Source organism: Ambystoma mexicanum, chromosome 6p, assembly GCF_040938575.1.
Source record: "Ambystoma mexicanum isolate Mex_15411 chromosome 6p, UKY_AmexF1_1, whole genome shotgun sequence".
In the NCBI taxonomy this organism is placed as follows: Eukaryota; Metazoa; Chordata; class Amphibia; order Caudata; family Ambystomatidae; genus Ambystoma; species Ambystoma mexicanum.
Genome location: NC_090935.1, coordinates 1,455,789,739 through 1,455,810,815, shown reverse-complemented (window position 1 = coordinate 1,455,810,815; position 21,077 = coordinate 1,455,789,739). Strand labels below are relative to the sequence as shown.

At 47.4% G+C, this 21,077-nt stretch overlaps 1 protein-coding gene across 2 annotated transcripts in view; it reads left to right on the top strand.

Annotated features, from left to right (window-relative positions):
• Nucleotides 1-21,077, top strand: part of LOC138510524 (zinc finger protein 765-like) — a 294,020-nt gene that overhangs the window by 110,592 nt on the left and 162,351 nt on the right. For both annotated transcript variants that reach the window (XM_069626240.1, XM_069626239.1), the window contains exon 3: nucleotides 11,757-11,867. In XM_069626240.1, the coding sequence (XP_069482341.1) occupies nucleotides 11,757-11,867 (111 nt within the window). The remainder of the gene's footprint in view (nucleotides 1-11,756; nucleotides 11,868-21,077) is intronic.

Here is a 21,077-nt window from a genome sequence, read left to right as displayed (position 1 = left end):
ATCACTGTGATCAATGCTCTAGTAAAGGAATCTGGGGGTTTCCCGGTGTCCATTATCTCATTGAAAAGGGTCGTTAGAAAGGGAGACAGTGTTGCCATGAAGGTTTTATAAAATCCGGCCGTATAGCCATCCTCTCCCGGGGATTTCCCTAGGGTTAGCCTCTTTATAGCGGCTTGGACTTCGGATTCTGTGATAGGGGATTCCAACAGGTCAGCATCCTGTTGGGGTATGCGGGGGACATTTATTGAGGACAGGTACGTTTCAGTGTCTATTTGTTCAGGGTTCACTTCAGAAGAGTAGAGTGCCTCATAAAAGTCGGCGAACAATTCTGGGATAGTGGTGTGGGCGTGTGGTGTTCGGGAGTTATCCTCAGCAATTTCAACTACTCTTCGTTCAGCTCTCTGCTCACGGAGCCTAGCAGCGAGGAGCGCATCGGCCTTGTCCCCTTTCTCGTAGAATTTTTGCTTCAAAAACCTTAATTTGCGCACCACTTGTTCGTGTTCCAATAGTTTCAGTTCGTTTCGTTTCTCTCTAGCTCTGGCCATTTTCTTGGGATCTAGTTCTGCGTTTGGTTCGGTTCTGCTCTCCAGTTGGTGAATTTCTGTTCGTAGTCTCTGTTCGATAAGGTTACGCTCCCTCTTCTTCGATGAGCCCTCCCTTATCAGGATCCCCCTCCAGGTAGCCTTTCCTGCCTCCCAGACGATCTGTTTAGACGTTTCACCATTGTCGTTTGTTTCGAAGAATTTGGAGATCTCCGTCTCCATTTTGGTTCTAAAGACAGCATCTTTCCAGAGGCTCTCATTGCAGCGCCATTTGCCACACTTGGTCGGGAGATCTGCCCAATGAATGTCTGTGAGGGCCATGTCGTGGTCTGACCATGTGATCGGGGATATGTCCGCTTTAGCTGTGACCTCAGCGAGCTCTATGGATAGGTATATGTAGTCAATTCGGGTGTGCGTATTGTGTGGGGCGGAGTAGAAGGTGTAGCCTTGTCGTTCGGGATGATGTGCTCTCCATACGTCTATCATATTATACATTTCCATCGTTTGTGCCAGCTCAGTTAGCTCTAGTCTGTTTTGGTGGCTCGCGTTGGGGTTCCCAGGTTTCCGATCTTTGACCGGGTCTGCCCATTGGTTAAAGTCTCCGCCTAGGATGATGTGCCCGGTGGCTTCTAGTAATATCTTGGGGATCGTTCTGGAGAGGAATCTCGACTGACCCGTATTCGGGGAGTACAGGGTCGCAATCGTTACGTTTACCTTCCCTATTTGTCCATTCACGATCAGGGCTCGTCCTTCTACATCAGACCATGTCCTGGTGGGAGTGAATGCTATACCTTTCCTGACAAGGATCCCCACCCCTCCTTTCCTAAGCGGGCCGGAGCCCCAGTATTCGTTCCCAGCTCGTTTCCCAAGGATCAGTCTTTCTTCTCCTTTTATGTATTTCGTTTCCTGCAGGAAGAGGATATCTATTTCAGCCCTACGGAATTCTCTGGCGACAAGGGACCGTTTCGTCAGTGAATTGAGTCCTTTTACATTGAGTGTCCCGACTCTCAAGGAGACATTTTTCCTTGTGTTAGTGTCTATTATCATTGCTCTTTCTCATAGGAAACAGTCTCATCGTGCGTATTTGGTAACACATCGCTCTCGTGGGCTGCTTGCTGCCATGCTTGTTTTGATGCACTATTCTCGCTGCCTTGACCCTCCTCGGCCCTCTGGCCTTTCCCCCCACCTCCCTCCCTCCCATCCCCATTCCTAATTAAAGGTGTCCGATCTAACCCGGCGTGTTGCTCCAGGTCGGCGTCGGACCACCTCGGGGGGCCGTTACTTCACGCCCCCTAACCAAAGAAGTCATTATTGTCCGGAGTGAGCCCCTCCATGGTTCCCCCCTAATTTTAGTCATTCGAGTCAGGGAAAATATGCGTGTTCGTATCGCCTCAGTGCATCGTTCGCATATGTAATTGGAACTGTCTTACCAGTATCGTTCGGATTCAGTTATCTGCTTCTGGGGAGATATTGCCTCTCTGGAACTTTCGCGACCCCTTTACTCTTTTTCTCCTGGGGCCCTGGATCCGCCACTCTCGTCCTTCTCCGTGTGATTCTCCCCGGCCAGCCTCCTCTCCCCGAGTGTCAAGGAGGTTAGATATGCATGCTTGTATTTCTTTCTCGGATCTCAGCCTGAATCTGGTTCCGTCGTATTCGAATGAAAGTGAGAAGGGGTAGCCCCACCTGTATCGAATATTCTTTTCTTTGAGCATCTTCGTGAGTGGGCCACACATCCTCCTGAGAGCGAGAGTCAGGGAGGAAAGATCCTGGTAAATTGAGATTCGTACTCCGCCTAAAGTGATCTTGTCGCTCCTTCTGGCCTTCTCGAGGATCCTGGCTTTATCTCTGAAGCGGTGGAATCGGGCAAGAACCGAACGTGGGCCACCTGTAGGGCCTCCTGCCCTGTGTATTCGTTCCGTTACGGGTTCATCCACTTCATCATCCGCCGTGAGGAGTTTAATAATGTTGTGGAGTGTTTCCTTGAGGTCCGCCTCAGTTTCCCCTTCCTTTTCAGGAATGCCAAAGATGCGTATGTTGTTCCTTCTTTCTCTATTTTCCAAATCGTCCAGTTTGAGTCTAAACTCGTCTTCTTTCCGTTCCAGGTCCGCCATTCTCTGTCCAAGTTGTATCTCCAGTGTGTCGATTGAGGTCTGGTTATTTTCGACCCCTTCCAGCCTGTCTTCCATGCTGTCGAGTCTTTGGGTGATCCTGTCTATTTTGCCTCCTATGTTGGTGCTCAGGTTCTTTATTTCGCCCAAAAGGGCAGCAATGTCTCCTTTCGTTGCCGCTGCGAGTTCATTTCCCATAGTGATGTTGTCCGCCATTGCTGGTTCAGTTAAGGCGGGAAGGGTGGGAGCGTAGACGAAGTGCTGGAGCTTATGTTTAAAGTCCATGCGGGTCTTCGATGGTGATGTTGGGATTCCTGCAAAGCGACAGGCAGAGGAGGCACACGCCCCGGTTTTGGGGGCCTTACCCTCTGTAGTGGGCCGTTGCAGGGTGCATGGGGTGGTACCTTCCGGTGGCGTGACGGTTGCCACAGCGGGTTTCGGGCTCTCGAGGTGAACTGCAAGGATGGTGGCGAGGAGAGCGAGCCTGGCGATTGTGGTTGGAGGAGGCACACGCCCTGTGTCCAGGGGCCTTGCCATCCGTTTGATGTGGTTTCTGTTTCACCAGGATGGTGTGCTCCGTAGTAGTCTCAGGGTTGGAGATACCACGCGCGTGTTATAGTATCAGTTGGGTCGCATGCTGGGGTTGAGGGCGTCTCTGATGGGGGGCCTCCCCGTTTCGGTTCCTGGGTGGATCGTTGGGTGGTCTGTTGGTCGGCGCTAGGTGTTTCAGCGCCGTTGTGTCGCCCTTTTCCGGAGGCTCGGGTTTTCTCGACCATCGGGATCCGGGGTAGCGGGGGGGTCCTTGGGGGGCGAGGAGTGGGTCTGAAGCCGTTATCCGATGCTGTATGTCCGATATCTGCTCAGGGTCGTGGTCCTCCGTGGCCGCGTAGGTTCTGTTGCGAGTTCGTGGCCCGGGAAGGCCCTTCAGTGCACGTGTTTAGTTTTGCTTTCTCGCCGGTCGGGCGGCCGCGGCTTAGAACACGGAGTTCGTCGGGATCCCGGGTCCGTTTTCGCTCTGAGTTTTTCCCAGCGTTGGGCGAGGTATTCCTACTGCTGCCTCACGCTTTTTCTCCGGTGGGGGGGTCCAAAAAGTGGGGGCTCAGTCCATCTTTTGGGGCGGTTGCGGCGGAGCTCACGCAGAGTACATGGCAGTCTCTGCGCCCCCTGGTGGCCGTTCGCTGTAGCCACTTTTAACCCGTTAAAATTCCAATGCACCTATATGGTAGCCATTTGTATCCTTTTTTGTTTTTTAAGCTCTGTTCTTGGCCATTTGCTTTTGGCATTCCTGTCTGTGTGGGTAAAATGGCTGTTCTGCAGATGTGGCTTAAATTTTAACCCACAAAGTCATCGTCAGTAGTCTTATAAACTGGTGTAGACTGGTTTAAAGTCCTCCAGCTTCCCAGTGTATATCCAGTGCGATTGTGCCCGTCGGTTTTGCAGCTTTTAGGACAAGCCTGATTGCTTGGTTGTCAAAACATGAGCGTGCATTCCAGTGTGTGATTGGAGGGCTGGCTTAGTCCAGCCTCTGACTAAATGTGTTATCATTGGGATGGGAGACACTGCATTTCTCCTATCCATTCCTGCTCCTTACTCAAAGAGCTCAAGGAGATGGTCTGCTGCTGCGGATCTTGGTTTAGCTATATTGACTGGGCCGTGGCTAATGTGTGCTGTGCATCCTGCTCCTACTTGCTGATGGAATCCTGCCAAGGGATCTTTATTTGATCCTTGCTGACACAGCTGTTTGGACTAGCTGTCATTGCTGGATACTTCCTTGCCTGCAGTTGCTGTATCCTGAGTAATTCCCTTCTGGCCCAAGTGACTAAATGATGGGATATTTAGTCTTCTTTTGCATGGAAACCCGAGTGGCTTGCTGATGCTCTGTCATGGAACACCGTGGGCTGCCTTTAGCTGTTGCCTCTGTCATGGGACTGTTCCCTTGCTAGCTGGCCTGATCTGTGACCCTTGCTGGGTTTTCCATGCTCCTGTCACTGTTTAGGTTGCTGCTGAGATTTTTGCCTATTGAGTCATCACTCCAGATGTCTGGGTCTTCCTTGTCTGGATCCTTGCTGGGTTGTGGGTTTGAGTCGCTCCACTCTGTGTCCCAAAACACTGTTAGCCAAACCTAACATCCTAACTCTCCTCTGCACCTTTTGTTTTTGGGCCAAACCTGGTGCAAACCGCACCAAGTACATGTTCCTGTGTCCTGATTTTATATTTGGCCTTGTTCCCAGAGGTCCTAGGAGTAGTGGGATTTTGAAGCCATACTACCCATAATCTTCATAGGCCGCTGTGTGCTTGTGCTCCCTCTACGACTTACTGTTCCTGACCTGGTGACGCTCGAACCCTGGTCTGGAACTTTAGGGTCCATTGGGATTCCCCCCTAGTTAGTTTGCCCTCCCCTGTTGTACCTTCTGGAGTACAGAGAGGAGATACCAGACTTTATTTGTTATTAATCAGTGCACATGGTTTACATATTTTATTTATTGTGCATTTGTAAGGCACTTACACATCAAGTAAATTGTCTTTCAAAGCGCCCCAAACCTTTCAAAGTAGATAAAATAAATGGAATGATAATCACAATTCCTATACAATAAATACAGATTTCAAACTAGAATTAAGAAACACAAAAAAAATTCCTGTCTTGGGTGATGAATCTAGCGATATTGTCACTGATTCTCTAGAGCGAAGCGTCTCTTACGTGGCCAGGGAAATGCAGAAGCTACATGACTCTGACCCTGGGGGTGGCTATCTGTGGGAGGACCATGTAGGGGAATATGAACTCTAGGGAGGCTGGAAAACAATACATCTAAATAAACCTTCAGATGTTATTCTTGGTGACACCCATGTGCCCTTGAAACATGGCTGTATGGGTTATTGTGATGTAGATGAAGAATTCCCAAGTTTTCTTCACCAACAACCTTATTTACCTCCCTCACCCTTTAAGAACTGAGGCGAGAAAGAGGGATGAAACAATGAGGATGACCAGAAGCGTAAGCAAACGCTGCGTTCCAGTCTTTGGAAAGTGTTAACTAATGCCGGGAGGTTTAAAACACACGCAGCTGAACAGAATACAAGTGAGAGACAGACAGTATAGCGAAACACAGCTTGTGCTGACACTGGATGGAATGCCGGAGGTGAGCACACTATGGAAGGCAAAACAGAGGCTGATGAGAACGGCATACAGAGAGCCTGGGTCAAGAGAAGCTCAAGGCTTTATCGCTAAAGGCAGCTGGAGCCACCAGAAGAAAAGGAGGATAAAGCGGGATGCACCCCAGTCAACAAACCGAAGGAGAAAAGGACGGAAGGACGTGAGGAACAGCAGAGCTGCCCGGTAAGCCTGCAGAGTGTCGCATTTCATTAACAATGCAAGAAAGCCCAATTGAAGTAATTGGAGGAACTATTACAAATAGGAATAGTATTAAGAAAGGGTCTGTGACCAACATCTTGGAAAGAGATTATGATACAAATACAGAAAGGGTTGATGACCAAATACTTGAAGAGCGAGGTTGATGAGAATACGAACAGTGTGAAGAAAGGGTTAGGGACCCAATATTTGAAAAGAAGAGTGGATACCAATACCAACTTTGCAGAGAAAGGGCCAGTGACCAATACTGGAAAAGCATTATGACGTGGATGAGAGAAATAGTGAATGGAGATTGGAAAAAACCTGGCATGATAGTGAACCAGGCAAACAGTGAGTCTGGGTCTCGCACCCATGAAAGGATATAAAGCCCTGGCAGGAGAATAAAGCAAGCATTGTGTCTATCTGGGACCTGCAGCCACGAAACAGAACTCTGATATCCTGGCAGGAGAGTAAACCTTGTACTGTGGAATATCCTTGTACTGTATTAATATATTTGATGGTGAAAAACAGAAGGAAAAAAGGGAAAGAGTTATTTTCCTTAAAATTGTGGAAGCATAATGGGTGGATAAACTCAAGGGAGAATTTGTCCCCCTTGAAACTGTGAAGTGAAATATTGTTTAAAGAAAGGGACACCAGGGGAGAGCCCTTTGAAACAGTGGAACATTGTTTGACCTTTTTTCCAGGCGTACCGGACACAGTGAAAGAGCAGAAGAAATATAGGGGAAGAGAGGAACCTTTCCTCTCGTGGAACTTGTAAGGACTGACCTCGGATCTCTGCGCTCTAAAATTGCCCACCTCTCAAGATGTGATTGCACTTTGTCATTAAACCAAGTTAATTTCACATTGGTTGCTGTGGGAGAGGCTAGACAACTCCTTGGAGACTGAACTAACCTGAGTCTCTCTGAACCACAGAACCAATCAAGTATATATACATTTCCAGAACAGTTAACACACTCTCCTATCTCTCTCGTGTTCCCTTACAAAGTCTTCACCCAAAATACAAATGGGTTGGCTCAATACAAGGAAATCTAATCCCCACAATCTCTTTGGCTGCCATCACTGTGGCACCACCCCCTTAGACATACAATTTTCATGACATTGCAAATACAAGCCCAACTCTCTTCTTTGGTTTCTTTCTGCAAGACACACAACCCTAATGTAGGATTCCACTTGGTCACAGACCTGCAACGTTAAATCTGACACACATGGTGTATGTATGGACATTTTATGAGGCTATAGAGAGTTAACAAAAGGCTCCTTTCATCGGGCACTAACTTGTTTTTCCAAACACTCTGACACCCTAGATATTTATTCTTGGTGTCCTCTCGCGCCCTTTCATTATGAGACCACCAATTCAATCCATCTGGCCTCCTCCCATTATACTCTTTTCCTTGCTAATCTGTTTGACCTTCTCATAGGCCTGCAGTCATATTCACTTCAAGACACCCTTTTTACAATTTTAGCCAATAACCTCAGATTGACACTGCCAGGTGGCGATGCTTCTTCAGCCACTTGCTCAAAAATGTCCACGCCCAAACCCTGGGCCCTTGCTTTTCATTCTATTTCAGCTTCGAATAGTCACTCCCATGTTGTTGCTGCTGTCACCTTCCCCTGCCCCGCCCTGACTAACCCATTTTCTGAACAAGAATGTGTGCATGTTTATTTTTATGTTCATCTGTTTGAAACTACTGCATCCCCTCATAATGGGTTTCCCATTCAAGAGCCCTTTTCCACTTTGTATGAAGCTCTGAGCTTTGAATCTCATAGCGCTAATTGTGCTCCCATATTATGTTCACACAATCTTCATTATGTTGCTACATGTATTCAAATCTAAAATGGATCACACTAGACAGAAATTACCACTAAATGTTACCTTTAACAAACCTCAATTAACTATCCTAGATGCATGCAAAACTGCAACATTGTAACATGATCACATCCATTCTTAACATTAATATGGTGCGCGCACCGTGAATCTCTCCTTTCTATTGAGATAAAATCCATCTACTGTGATGAATCCAATGAAGTCCTCATGGATTCTCTGGCAGTGACCTCCTCCCTTGTGGCCAGGGGACGGCAGCTGCTACCTGATCCTGACACTCTGGGCAGCTAAAGGAGGGAGAATCACATGGGAGGAGACCACTACCGTGGGGATGTCATAGCTTCATTGGATGAGATGCAGTATTCCCCTTCCCCTCCCACCCCCCACCCCCCTTGAGGAAGACCCTTTAATACCCAAAGCTTTTTTTCAATGAAGAAAACCCTATAATGCCCAAAGCCTTAATGGCATATTGTCAGGTATTGGTTCTCCCTTTTAGAGGGACTAAAGAAACCTTTTCTCAATATCCCTTTGGCCAAATCCCTGCCTATGACCTAAACGCACAAAGCTCCAGCCCAACACGTTTTGCTTCTGAAGTACCTTTAGAGAAAATCACTAAGAAGGACTGTTTAAACTCCATGTGTCCAATGACACTCATGCTCTCCAACTCCTAGAATCACCCAAGTACTGAGACAAGGAAGATGAAGGAGTTTGTTTAAGGTATCAAGAGCAAGAAGCACAACTTGCAGTTTAATTGTTTTTCCGAATGATCTGTGCACGGGACATTTTAAAGATGGCAAGCGCACTACTGAGTGTGTGTTACGCTCACCTGGTTCCCACAGGGGCGTCGATCGAACCCGGACAGCTGCGGTCTCCACCAACGTGATGCGTAGTGCCGAGATGACTGTCTACTCTGGCCCGCCTAATGTCGTCTGCTTGATCCGTAGAAGTATTCTCCTGCAAGTGGAGGAAGGGATTTAGCCACCCATGGATATGAGTGATAGCCCCCTCCCACTGTTCTCGTTCTTCCTTCTTGTCACCTCCGATATCCCCTTTTAGGAACCTCACCTTATGTTTTTAAATGATGAGCTCTCCATCCTGCGTGGATTGCAGGGGTGCATTGATGCCAGTTACTTCACTGGTTTGAAGGTGTGGGAGGTTTCCGGAGAGTATTGACTCTGAGATTCCTGGCAAGGTTTGGTAAGTATCAAGTTCATGGAGTTCAATATGTCTGATGATTCACTCTTGTCCCCCCTTCCTTCCTTGTCTTGCAACTAAGATTGTGAGAAGATACGCCTCGTGGCAGTTGGTGGCGCTCAGGTAAGAGTCTGTATTACCCGACGCCGTCCGGTAAATGTTGCCGGTGTTTAACGTGTTGTTTTCTCTCCCTTTGCAGATGCGGCACATGAAGATGTGGAGAGTTATAGAATAATGCCTACGATGGTAATCCGGTAAGTCTATGATGATAAGTGTTTTATTTGTTGGTTTTCTCGGATCACCTTGTTGTTTTCTTTTGTCCCTCAGGTGCCGGAGTTCGGCGAAGAAATGATGGAGGCAGCGCCGAATCGAAAGATGCTGCGAGGACTGGTGAGTATGGCGCGGCGCTGTAGCTGGAGATGCTACGCGTACAGAAATGATGTTCCTTCCAGGTCCGGAGGCGAGATGGATCTGAAATCAGGTGAGGAATTCGAAATAGTTTGTTTTCTAATCTTGTCCTTTTCTTTCCTCTTGGTTTTAGGAGCTCCAGGTTCGAGGCGGGCGTGGCAGAAGACTGGATGCAGACTGCCGGCACGGTCGATGCAGAATAACGCGAAGCGTGTGCTGTTGTTCGGGTGTGGTTTAAATAGCCTCCAAAGTAGTTCCAGGTAAGAAGTTCCCTAGAACCACGCCCGAGTAAAAAATGTCACTGTAGAAAAATAGTCCCATCCTGGCCTCACGTTGGTTCGGACTCACTAGCAGCATGGTCTGCATCAGGTAAGTAAAGTCTATGAGCCTGGCGCCTATGGCGCCAGGACTGATTTCCATGATGAGCCTGGCGCCTAAGGCGCCAGGTCTGAACCCAAACGGCCTCCAGCCGGGGCTGTTGGGGTTTTAAAAGGTATCTGGATGCCTGTTTCCGGAGCTGATGGGCTTGGTCCTGATGCCCGGGGGTAGGCATCATGACAGTGTGGCAATGCAGAAGATATTGACTCCTTTGAGAAGGTACTATAATGCAGTAGACACGTACCGGTGTGGCAGACCGTAGGAGTCTATAGAAGCAGAACGAGAAATGCATAGCGGGAGCAAGTAGTGGCGTGGAGACCTGGGAGCCGCACGAGAGTTCCTAGGCGCTCAGCAGCTTGTCAAAACAGCATTTTCCAGATCAGGGCCTGAACGGAAGCAGGCGTGTGACCACAGAGCTGCGAAGGAAGCCAGAAGGACATCTGTAGCATTCAGAGTGGGAAGCGAGCAGCAGAGCCATGCCGCTGAAGCGCGAGAAGGAATGGAGACGCTGGAGAGAACCAGTGAGTCGTCCCGAAGCAAGTAGGACCCTAGGTCGTTCCAGCAACCATGCCAATGCACTTTGAATGTTTTGAGATTACTGACAGAGAAAGTGCAAGAAGTTTATTTGAATGCAGAAAAGGCCAAGTACAGAATCAAACCCAATATGAAGTTTGTTTGAATGCAGAAAAGGCAAAATACAAAGTCAAGGCCCAATGAGATACAAATGCATGAGATGCAAGTGTGGGGAAAAGTATGAGCAAATATTAGTGCAGAAAGATTTACCGAGTGCACCATGGTATACACAGTTTTGGTGATATAGAGGAACTATGAAACGCGCATGAAGTCCTGGCAGGAGATAGATACCAGGCAATTGAAACACATAAGAAGTCCTGGCAGGAGAGTACACCACGCAGTTGGAATTGCATAAAGAGTCCTGGCAGGGGAGTATAACAGGCGAGTTGTAAAGCTACAAGGAAAACTACAGAAGAACAGTGGTCCTCATTACGGGTCTGGCGGTGATGTAAGAAATAAAGATGGCAACTCAGAAAGATCCAATACTACAGCTGGGTATACCGGCTCACAGGATCAGGCACTGGAAAAACATACTAGATGAAAACAGGCATCACAACTGTAAACCAAAAGTTAGCTCTGATGAATGTGTTCAAGTATCTACCACTGACCCCCAGAAAACCACTGCTTCAAGACTGTCGATTAGCGCTACCCCAGTCCCTGAGGATGAGGGCAGTCAAGCTGGCCCACATAGGACACCAGGGCATAGTAAAGACAGAGGCCCTGATCCAAGATAAGGTATGGTTTCCAGGCATTGAAGGCCTGGTGGAGGAGAAGGTTCAGGCATATCTTGCATGCCAAGTGAGGGGCCCAGAGAACCCCCGGCCCGACCATGCTCTGATCCATTGAGCAATAAGCCATGGGAAGTCGTCAATGCAGACTTTTGGACATTTCCCAAGGGGGGGGGGCTCCTCTTAGTATTAATGGACGAATACTCAAGATATCCACTGGTGCTCCATGGTTTCCCCCAAAGTGCTACATCTGGACAATGGCCAGTTCAGTATAATTCAGTTTCAGACAGTAGGGGTCCACCTTCAGTAGCACTAACCAGGGGTTATGAGCACCTGCGATAGGGAGGATCTTCGACATTAGACAGAGTGAGGGCAGCCATAGGGCCCACAAAGATGCTGATAAAAACCCTTGCATTGTCCTTGTGACTCAGAGTAATTCTTGTGACTTCTGTGACAAGGCATTGACTTTATAAGTTGTATCACTTTGACTGTGCATGTTCTTGATTCTTTAATTATATACATGTTCTCATTTTTTTTCATGGGGCCTGCATGTGGTTCTCCTAATTCCACATATTGTTTTTGCTTTTTTCTTCTCACAAAGTCACCCGATTAATTCTATATTTCTGTGACTTTCAACAGGTCCTCTTATTGCAACTACTGTCTTTTCATTGAGAGCAAAGGAAAAAGAAGTTTTGTGCCACGTAGACCAAGAGGACTCTGATGTGATCCAAAACATGTATCATTCCCCAAGTGAGTAATAACCTTGAAACACATGTATTGGTTGACTGAGAAACAGTGTGATAACTACCTTTCCCATGGCCTACACACAATTTATACTTGCAAACCCTACCACTTTAGGCGCTAGGCACCTGTTTTTTATGTAGTCCAATTGCCTACAGATTTCAGTGTCTAATGCTACAGATTTACAGTGGCCGGTTTATGGCTCCACAGGTGGCTTCTTCCTTGTAGCCGGACCACAGGAAAACCCGCTGCTGAGCTGTAGTTAGAGAAACGTCACCCTGTGTGCCTAAATCTGTCATTGGGCTGGTGGATGGGTTAGTGTGTAAAGTTAAGTAATTTCATTTGTTTGATTGTGTGTGGTTGCAATCCTGGGAAGGGCCTAACTAGGCTCAGGTGTGTGTGTGTAGGTGTGTGTAGGTAGGATGTTGGGTCATCTGCGCAAGCTGAGCATGACATGACACAGCTAGTGCCTGAGCTGTCTCTGTGCATTTTGACCGACTGATACATGCCAAAATGCCCTGTTACTTTTGAGAGATGCCAGCCCTACCCTGGCTTTAACTCTGCATTCTGGGATTTGTGGTGCTGGGTTTATAATTATGTTTACAATGTCCTCCTTCGTCCATTCTCTTTCCTCCTATCTCCCCCTCTGCGTGCAATCTTGGTCTCCACTTTGACACTAATCTCTCCTTCGCTCACCACATCTCTTTCTTCCCGCCCTGTCGCTTCCATCTATACAAAATTACGCAAAATTCATCCCTTCTGTACTTTCCACGCCACTAAACTTATAATATCTTCCTTAATCTTCTCTTGTCTTTTCTATTGCTCTGTTCACTTCTTTGGCATTCCTTCCTCACGACTATCCCCTCTTAAATCAATCTACCATTCTTCCATCCGCTCTCTCTTTCTTCTTTCCCATCAGGACTCTATGTCCTCATCCCTTACCTCACTGGGATGGCTCTCCTTTCGCTCTCAACTCAAGTACAACTTCCTCTGTCTTGACTTCAAATCTCTCTACGGACTTGCCCCCTCATACCTCGCATCCGTCCTCTCCTTCTATTTTCCCTCTCGTTCTCGCCGCTCTGCTGATCCCTTCCGACTTACTGTACAGCACGCCCCTTGCGCACAATTCCGTTTCTGATCCTTCCAACTTCTTGCTCCTCTTCACTAGAACCTTCTCCCCCCCCTCTCTCCGCTCCATTACTTCCTACTCCTCATTCCGCTCTTCTCTAAAAACACACCTACTTCAGTCACCTGCCTGACTGTTGCTGATTCTGAACACCGTCCCACACTGCGCAAGTTTGTATTACTGACTTTCTTTGTAAATTGTTCTACATATTGTTCTTTGCTACATGATTCTAAAAATGGACTCACATTGCTTATGTTATGTATTGCTTATTCTCTGTAAAGCGCTTGGTTAAAAGCGCTATATAAAACTCAATAAATAAAAATATAAAATAAATACAAATAATGGGGGAATCTGGGGGTACAAGTCACAGAATGCAAAGTTAAAACTGGGACGAGAGTAGCATCACCCACATAGAATGGGGCATGTTGTCATGTATCATTTCACTGCCCACTGTGACAGAGTTAGTGTCATAACCCAGTTGGCGGGGGTGGGGGGCGACGGGAGTGGGATGTTGGTGAACGTCAGTGTCTGAGACTCCCTCATGTGCCATTCCTGGTATTAAAAGCACCACCCTCTGTTGTAAAATGCCCCACAGCACTTTTCCTGGCCAGTGTTCTTTTTCAAGACCTTAACTCTCAGAAGGCACTTGTTAGCAACCAGGAAAACCCAGACTGGAACCTAACGAGCATAAAACCCAAAATGATGGAGCACCGACACAAATACCTAACGCCATCCTGCACCTCAAGCAGCAGAAAATCAAACTTTTAAACTAACAGCATGCCAAAGAAACAGCAGAGCAGACATTCCATGTTCTCTTGCGGCCAGGTTGTTTTTTAATGAACATTTCTCATCGAAAAAACTCAACTTTTTTTATGTATATGGGGGCTGTACGAAACTTGAAGGTGTCTCACTCGCTAGTCCCTCTGGGATCTGTCATGCAGGTGGCCAGGACACGCCCTAGGCTATTGGATCCAGTTCCTGTGTGTGGCCCAGTGCGGGTGGATCACCTGGATGAGGGGTCTTCAGGCAGTGGAAGTGGGACACCAAAGAGTGAGACGCGCAAGAGTGAGACGCGCTACCCCATTCCTTATGACGCCTTTTCCCCATCCAACCCAGTAGCTTATCTTGAAGCTCTTCCCGGCACCTTTCTTGACACAAACACTTTCTTAAAGAAAAATTACCATGAAAGACAATGGACTAACACCAGAACCGAATATCTGACAAGTCCCAACAACAAGTCAGGCAATTGCTGATAATTGCACACACCTGACTTCCCTTCCCTCTCCTCACAGGGATAAAAGGCAAGCACGAAAGCACACTTGGATCAAGGCCAAACACATGAGGATTCAGCTATTCCAGGACGGCAGTTCCAATGGAGGAGAAAAAGCCGGCGAGACCTGAACGAACGACAAGGTGGGAGTTGCCCTTGCCCTTTACAACCCAGACCCATGGAGCCTCTGAAAAAGGAAACGTAAGACTGGGAATAGCAGCTGGCGAATGGTGCGAAGGATGTCGGCGGTACATGTGACCCTCCCTTACTGATAGCCAGGGCAGGGAGAAGTGGTTGCCATTGAGGTACAGTCCTGGACTCCAGAGGCAAGAGACGCCAGCAGAGTTCAGCACAGCCGGTGAGTCGGAAAGTGCTGATAATAGACCGGACTGTGTTGGACTCAAGGTTATGAAGAGCAACATTGTATGAAGAAAGAAGACTAAAGTACGAAGGTCTTGTGTGGTTAAAATTGGCATCAGAGTTGGAGTGGTACAGCGTCACGTGGGCACTCATTCGAAGGACTCTAAATGGTGCCCCGCTCCAGAACAAGGAGAATGTGTTCAATAAGGGAATCGAAGTAGTCCTGCAGGAGGTTTTGTTAAATCCTGTGCATTGTCAAAAGTCTCCGGTTGTTATAGAAACTACAAATACCAAGAGGCCTTAGGGGAGGCCGGCGTGAGGTGCCAAAGTGGTCATACGAGGGTCAAGCCAATCCCCTTGTACTGTCGAAAGTCTTTGATACGGTGTGGAGGCAAACATGAACCTGACTGAGGGATGCCCGTAAATTAGGGTAAACGGTAAACCATCCGAGAACATTGTGGCAACAATTGTGTAAAGCTTCCCTGGGGGCTTGAGGGAAAGCTTGCCTGTGGGCTTTAGGCAAAGCTTGCCTGGGGGCTTCAGGGAAAGCTTGCGTGGGGGCTTCAGGGAAAGCCTGACTGGGGGGCTAAGACCCGGACTTAGGTAAGGGAAGAACCTAAGGGGTTTAGGATGACTTTCTGTTGAACTATGCTAGAATGGCAATGTAAACCCGACGGAGGGATACCCGGATGAGGGGGACCTAAGTAAACTGGAGAAGGCAAACAGAATGGTTGTTTAAAAAAGACATTGAGACTTGTGAATATCACAAGATAATGATATTTTGATTGAAAAGTTAAGTGAACAGTGTTACTGGGGCAAATGTGAACCCAAATGAGGGATGCCTGTGAATTAAGCTGAACAGTAATACCCTGCGAACATTGTGACGACAAGTGTGAACCTGACTGAGGGATGTCCATAGTGAGTGGTGAGTGGTTGGTCTGAGCCCCGCTTGAGTGAAGGATGGGAGCACAGCTGAGGGGGATCCAAGAGTGAAGAGTAATCGCCCGACATCAAGATAAATAGAAGGAACTTTTGTTTTGTTGTTTATGACACATCAGGCCCTCTGAAGCAAGATACTTTGCATGAAAGAGACTTGGGCGCAGAATGCCCTGATATTGAATAAAGGAACTTGTAACCTCGTACCGGAGAAGCCCAGGAGTGTGCTGTGCTCAAGAGTTCCACCTTGTCCCGTGCTAAAAATGTGAGGAAGGGAGACTCCGGCCATAACATCCTGACTTATAATTTTGTGAACACTTCTGTCTTTTTTTGTGAACATTATCCCACACTCATTTGTAGCATAGCGGTAAGGATTGGCAATAGTTTTGTTTTAGTATAGGCCCTGTTTATTTGACTAGTCTGCACTAGGAGTGTACTATTATTATTTAATGGTTGTAGCTTGCTTCCATCTTAGATTTAGGTTTAGATCAGGCGTTTATCTCATCTATTTTTACAGTTTAATAAACACCCTTGAACTGTGATCACTTGTGTCTTTCTTACTTTGATACCATGCCTTCCTTACAGGGTCCCCCCCCTACCAAATTTCCCTCTTCCCTATTATTTAATCCCTATACTTAACCCCCCTACTCATTTTATCCCCTTACCGACCCCCCCTTTTATTTTTCTATGAGTTTTTTAGATTCATATTTTTCTTTTAAAAAAACTAATCAAGAAATCTGGCAGCAAAATAACTGTATACCGTCTCAAACATTTAGAAAAAGTGGGCTGTAAATGTGGGAGGGGTTTATAGTTTTTTTTAAAGCCTCTCACATATGTAACATAGTCCATGGGTAAAAGATGGGAACAGATTGGTTCTAAAGGTCAGGTTAGTGCTGCAGCCAATGGCAGGGGCCATGGGAAACAGAACTAGCAGAACCACAGTATAAAACGAGACAGAAGGAAAGGCAGAGTGTGGGTTGTTAGGGTGAGATCAGAGGAGCAGAGGCAAACCATGAGACCAGGAGGAGGAGGGAGTTGCAGAGGAGCACAGAGGTGGATTACTCAAGCTGTGTGTAAGGTGAGGTATTTGTGGGGGAAAGCAGTGCCAGTTTGTGAGATAAAGCAGTCAATGACCGTGTTTGTGAAGATGAGGGAAGTAGCGAGGGAAGAGTAGGAGATGGGAGTCGGGGAGTGATGATCGTAGGTAGAGCGAGAGGAAGTGGGTGTTGGGATAGAATAAGGATAGTAGAGATGGATGTAGGAGTGAGGTGCAGGAGAGGTGCAGGGATGTGAGACTAGTGAGATTCAGTGTATTGGAAAGGTGAACAGGATACCATAGTCCTGAGTAAGGGGTCAGACGAAGGGTGTAATGAGAGATGAGAAGAGGGTGTAGAGAGCAGTGACGAAAGGGGAGAGTAATAGTAGTCTGGAGACAGGAGTGTAGCGGTGAGTGAGATCAGAGGGTGGAGGTAAATAATAGAGACGAGACAGAGAGGAACATCATTGTAATGGAGAAGGAAGTATCAGGGATGGTGTGGATAGACAGTGGGTGGAGTAGGAGGAAGAAAGTAGGAGAAGATGAGGGAGAGCAATATAGAGAATATAGGGAGAGGAACAGCTGAGCATGAAGGAATAAGAGCCATTGGTGTCTGGCTGTCTGGCAGGCACACACGCTTACGGTGTACCATCTTTTGAGAAACTTTGAACAGGGCTGACCTAGATTGTTCCCAGAGGGAGTTTAGATAGATGGGGCATGTCACTTTAGGCCATCATGACAAAGACAGATATTTGACAGTAGGGATTACCGTTCATTAGAGACCATCCTGGGGTTAAAGGATGCCCGGGCGAGGGAGGGAGCGGGAGAGGGATAATAACCAAAACCCTTGAATTTTCCAGGTGTTTCTGCTAGTTATCAGGCAAACATAGTGAGAAAATCTTTTTCTGCCGAGTTAATGTGTTGTTCATAGAAATTACACTCTTGTGAGATTGAACACGTTTCACCATTAAAAATCTTGGAAGGCTTGATAGCCTCGGTTGTGGACAAGCAAAGACATGGCTTCAATGGTGAGCAGGGAAGACTGGCTCAACACAGTGCTGTGGTACTACAGCAGCTATGGCTTGGATCTTCAAGAGGCAGGTAACTCAGCTTTGTGTAGTTGGGTACATTAGAAGACTTGGTGGGTCATAGTTGCAGAGACAGCAGAGCTTTGGCATCAGCTTCTACCAACACTCGTAGATGCAGAGACGGTTGAGGTCTAAAATGACTCCAGGGGGGTGCCCTGGCAGCTGCTCAGACAGCGTCAAAGGTGCCCAAACAGGGTTTGAGGCAGCTCAGAGAAGCAAGGAGAGCCAGGGGTCTCTTACTGGGTTCTTTCGTTGCTTGGGGACTCAATCCAGGGTCTCTTGGTCAAGTGGAATCCTTTTTTCTGCCCTTCCCAATAAGAAAGTTCTGTAGAGAGCACCTGCAGTGTTCTGTCACCTCCAGTGATTGGGGTCCTAGGTAATGTCTCTGTTACAGTAGGCCTTGTCCAGCCAACTTGTCATCCCAAATATACCCTTGAGATGGTTAGGAAGAAGAGCTTTCCTCTTGGAGTACCTGTTCTTCGCCTCTCTGGCAGAGGAATTCAGAGTAGACGGTACTCCCAATTTGGTTCCAGTGAATCCTTCTTCAAGCAGTGCCCAAAGATGAATCAACTAAAGGGTGGGCCCTCACAAATTGCAACCGTAAATTGGTCTGCAGCAAGCAGTGTGGCAGGAGAAGCGCTCAAGACCCGTGGAAAAGTGCAGAGTGTATGCAGCGGGAAGCGAAAGCACAGGACACTGGAGGTCGGTGGCAAGCCATGAGAAGGAGGCCAGCAGGACCGATCTAAACGGTAATGTAAGTCCTTCTCCACCGTAGAACTGCTGGGTGTGCGCAAGCCACAAGAAGACCACTGGGAGAAGATGCAAGTGACCGCATCGAGAAACAGACCCGTGGCAGTGGAAGACCTAGCAAGGAGCTGTAAGACCGACCAGTGAGTTACACCAGGAAGGGGGAACACCAGACTGTGTGAGAAACCAGAAGGTGTCTCACCCGCTAGTCCCTGGGGATCTGTCATCCAGTTTGCCAGGACACTCCCATCGCTATTGGATCCAGTTCCTAGGGGTGGACCAATGCGGGAGGATTGCCTGGATGACGGGTCTTCGGGAAGTGGGTGTGGGACACTGGATGGTGAGATGCTGTATCCCCTTCCCTGTAACACCTTTTCCCCATCCTACCAGGTAGGAGACTTGGGAACCCAATCCCCCTCATCCCCTTTCCCGACACAAACACTTTCTCACGGACAGCTCACCCTGAGTGAAAACGGACTAACACCAGAGCCGTATACCAGACATGTCCCAATACCATGGTCAGGCAAGCAATTACTGATCATTACACACACCTGACTTCCATCACACTTCCCCACACGGATAAAAGGCAGAGCACGAAAGCACACTCTGAGCAAGGCAAAGTACACGAGGAAGCAGCAGTTCCTAGATGGTAGTTTAGTAAGAGGAGAAAGACAGCGAGACCAGAAATGGTTGCAAAGAGGGAAATGCCCTTCACCTTTTCAGACCGTTACCTTCGTGAACCTTGGAAATTAAGAAACCGAAGACCTGGGGCTGAGCAAACCTGCAGTGTGCGTCGGAGGTAACCAGGGCTCTCCTGCATCAATAACCAAGGTGGGGAGGAGCGATTGCTGCTGTGGTACTGTCCTTGGCTCCTACCACAAAGCAGAGCCAGTAAAGACAGCACAGCCCGTGAGTCGGAGGGACTGATACCAGACCAGCCTGTGTTAGAACCAAGGTTGCAAGCGGCAACAATGTATGAAGGAATCTAAAAAGAACAGTGTGTGAAATGTATGTGACGAGCAACGTGAATATAATTGAAACCCAGAGGAGTGACTGAACTATGGAGAAGAAAGTTACTGTAGACCGAGTGGTCCAGTGCCACGTGCACATTTCAAAGTCTTCAATAATTTAATACAAACTGAAATTGGTCCGAGACCGGCTGAGGGAGACCAATTGTGTAAGGGGAAGGATCTGAGCCCGGCTGAGGGGGATCCCAGAGTGAACCCTGAGTCACCCAAGAAAGAATATTCTCTGAAACTTGTAAAAAAGGGTATTGGGTAATATTATCCCCATAAATAATGTCACCATACACGGCAAAGGCGACATTATTTATGGGGACAATATATGGGGTAAATTGGAGCAGGGTTTTCAGGGTGTCCCCAGCTCCCTTTAAAAAAATACAGGGGTTGCAAGGTTGCCCCCCCCCCCCCCCCCCCAGGATCCATATGGGAATATCGCCACAAAACAAAACGCGCCATTCTTGTATGGCGACATTTTTGTGGGGATATTATCACATGGAACCATAAAAAGGGGGATCGGAGCCCGGCTGAGGGGGATCCAGGGTGAACCCCCTGAATTGAGTACTTATTAACAGGAAAGGAACTTTGTGTTTTGTTTTGGTACATCAGGCCCTCTGAATCAAGAGACTTTGATAAATAAGGAGACTTGGGCACAGAAGGCCCTGATGCTGGTAAAGGAACTGTATCCTCATGCCAAAGAAGCCAGAATGTGTGCTTTGCTCGAGTGAACTGCATTGTCCAATGCTGAAAAAGTGGGGAAGGGAGGACAACGGCCTGAACATCCTGACATATCATTTTGTGAACACGTCTTTCTTTTTCATGAACACCACCCCACACTATTTGTATTTAGTGATCAGGATTGACAATTGTTTTTTTTTTAGTATAGGCCCATTTATTTTGATGAGACTCCACTAGGACTGGGTTATTATTTGATGGTCATAGCTGGCTCCTATCTGTAGATTTAGGATTAGATAGGCGTTTGTCACACCCTTGTTGAAGTTCAGTAAACACCCTTGAACTGTGGTCACTTGTGTCTGTTTTACTATTGATACCATGCCTTTCTTACAGGTGGCAGGCAGTGATACAAATGACACTATGGACATTACAATAAATTAAAGCAAGGCATTTTGAATACATATGAAAGCAAATTAAAGCAGATTTAAAGGCATTTCTAATACCAAACAAAATGAAAGCAAGTCTACAACACTCTGGCATCTTGAGAGGAATGAAAGAAAGAGTGTGAATATTCCTGAAAGGAAGTTTGAAATGCATTGAAACAATGAACTGCATTAACTGAAAACAAGTACTAGGAAAGCCAAAAGAACACAGAGTTGCATGCATGATTTAAGAAATCAACATTGTCAAGAAAGTGCAAGGAACTGTATATTATAAAGAAAAAAGCATTGGCACAAGCCGGGGGAGCATACGAGGTTGTAACAAGTGCAGGGTGGCCTGACAAGCCACAATACTGTGTCAGGAGAGTGTGACACAAGTGACTGAGGCAAACCTCACTGATGAGGAGAAGCAGTGGACTGGTGTTAAAGGAAAATCAGTTAAGGAAGGGTACCAGTTGTGTGACCTGTAATGGGTGGACCGTGTGGTGCGACAGCTGTGCCTAGACTGAATGGCCCTGAATG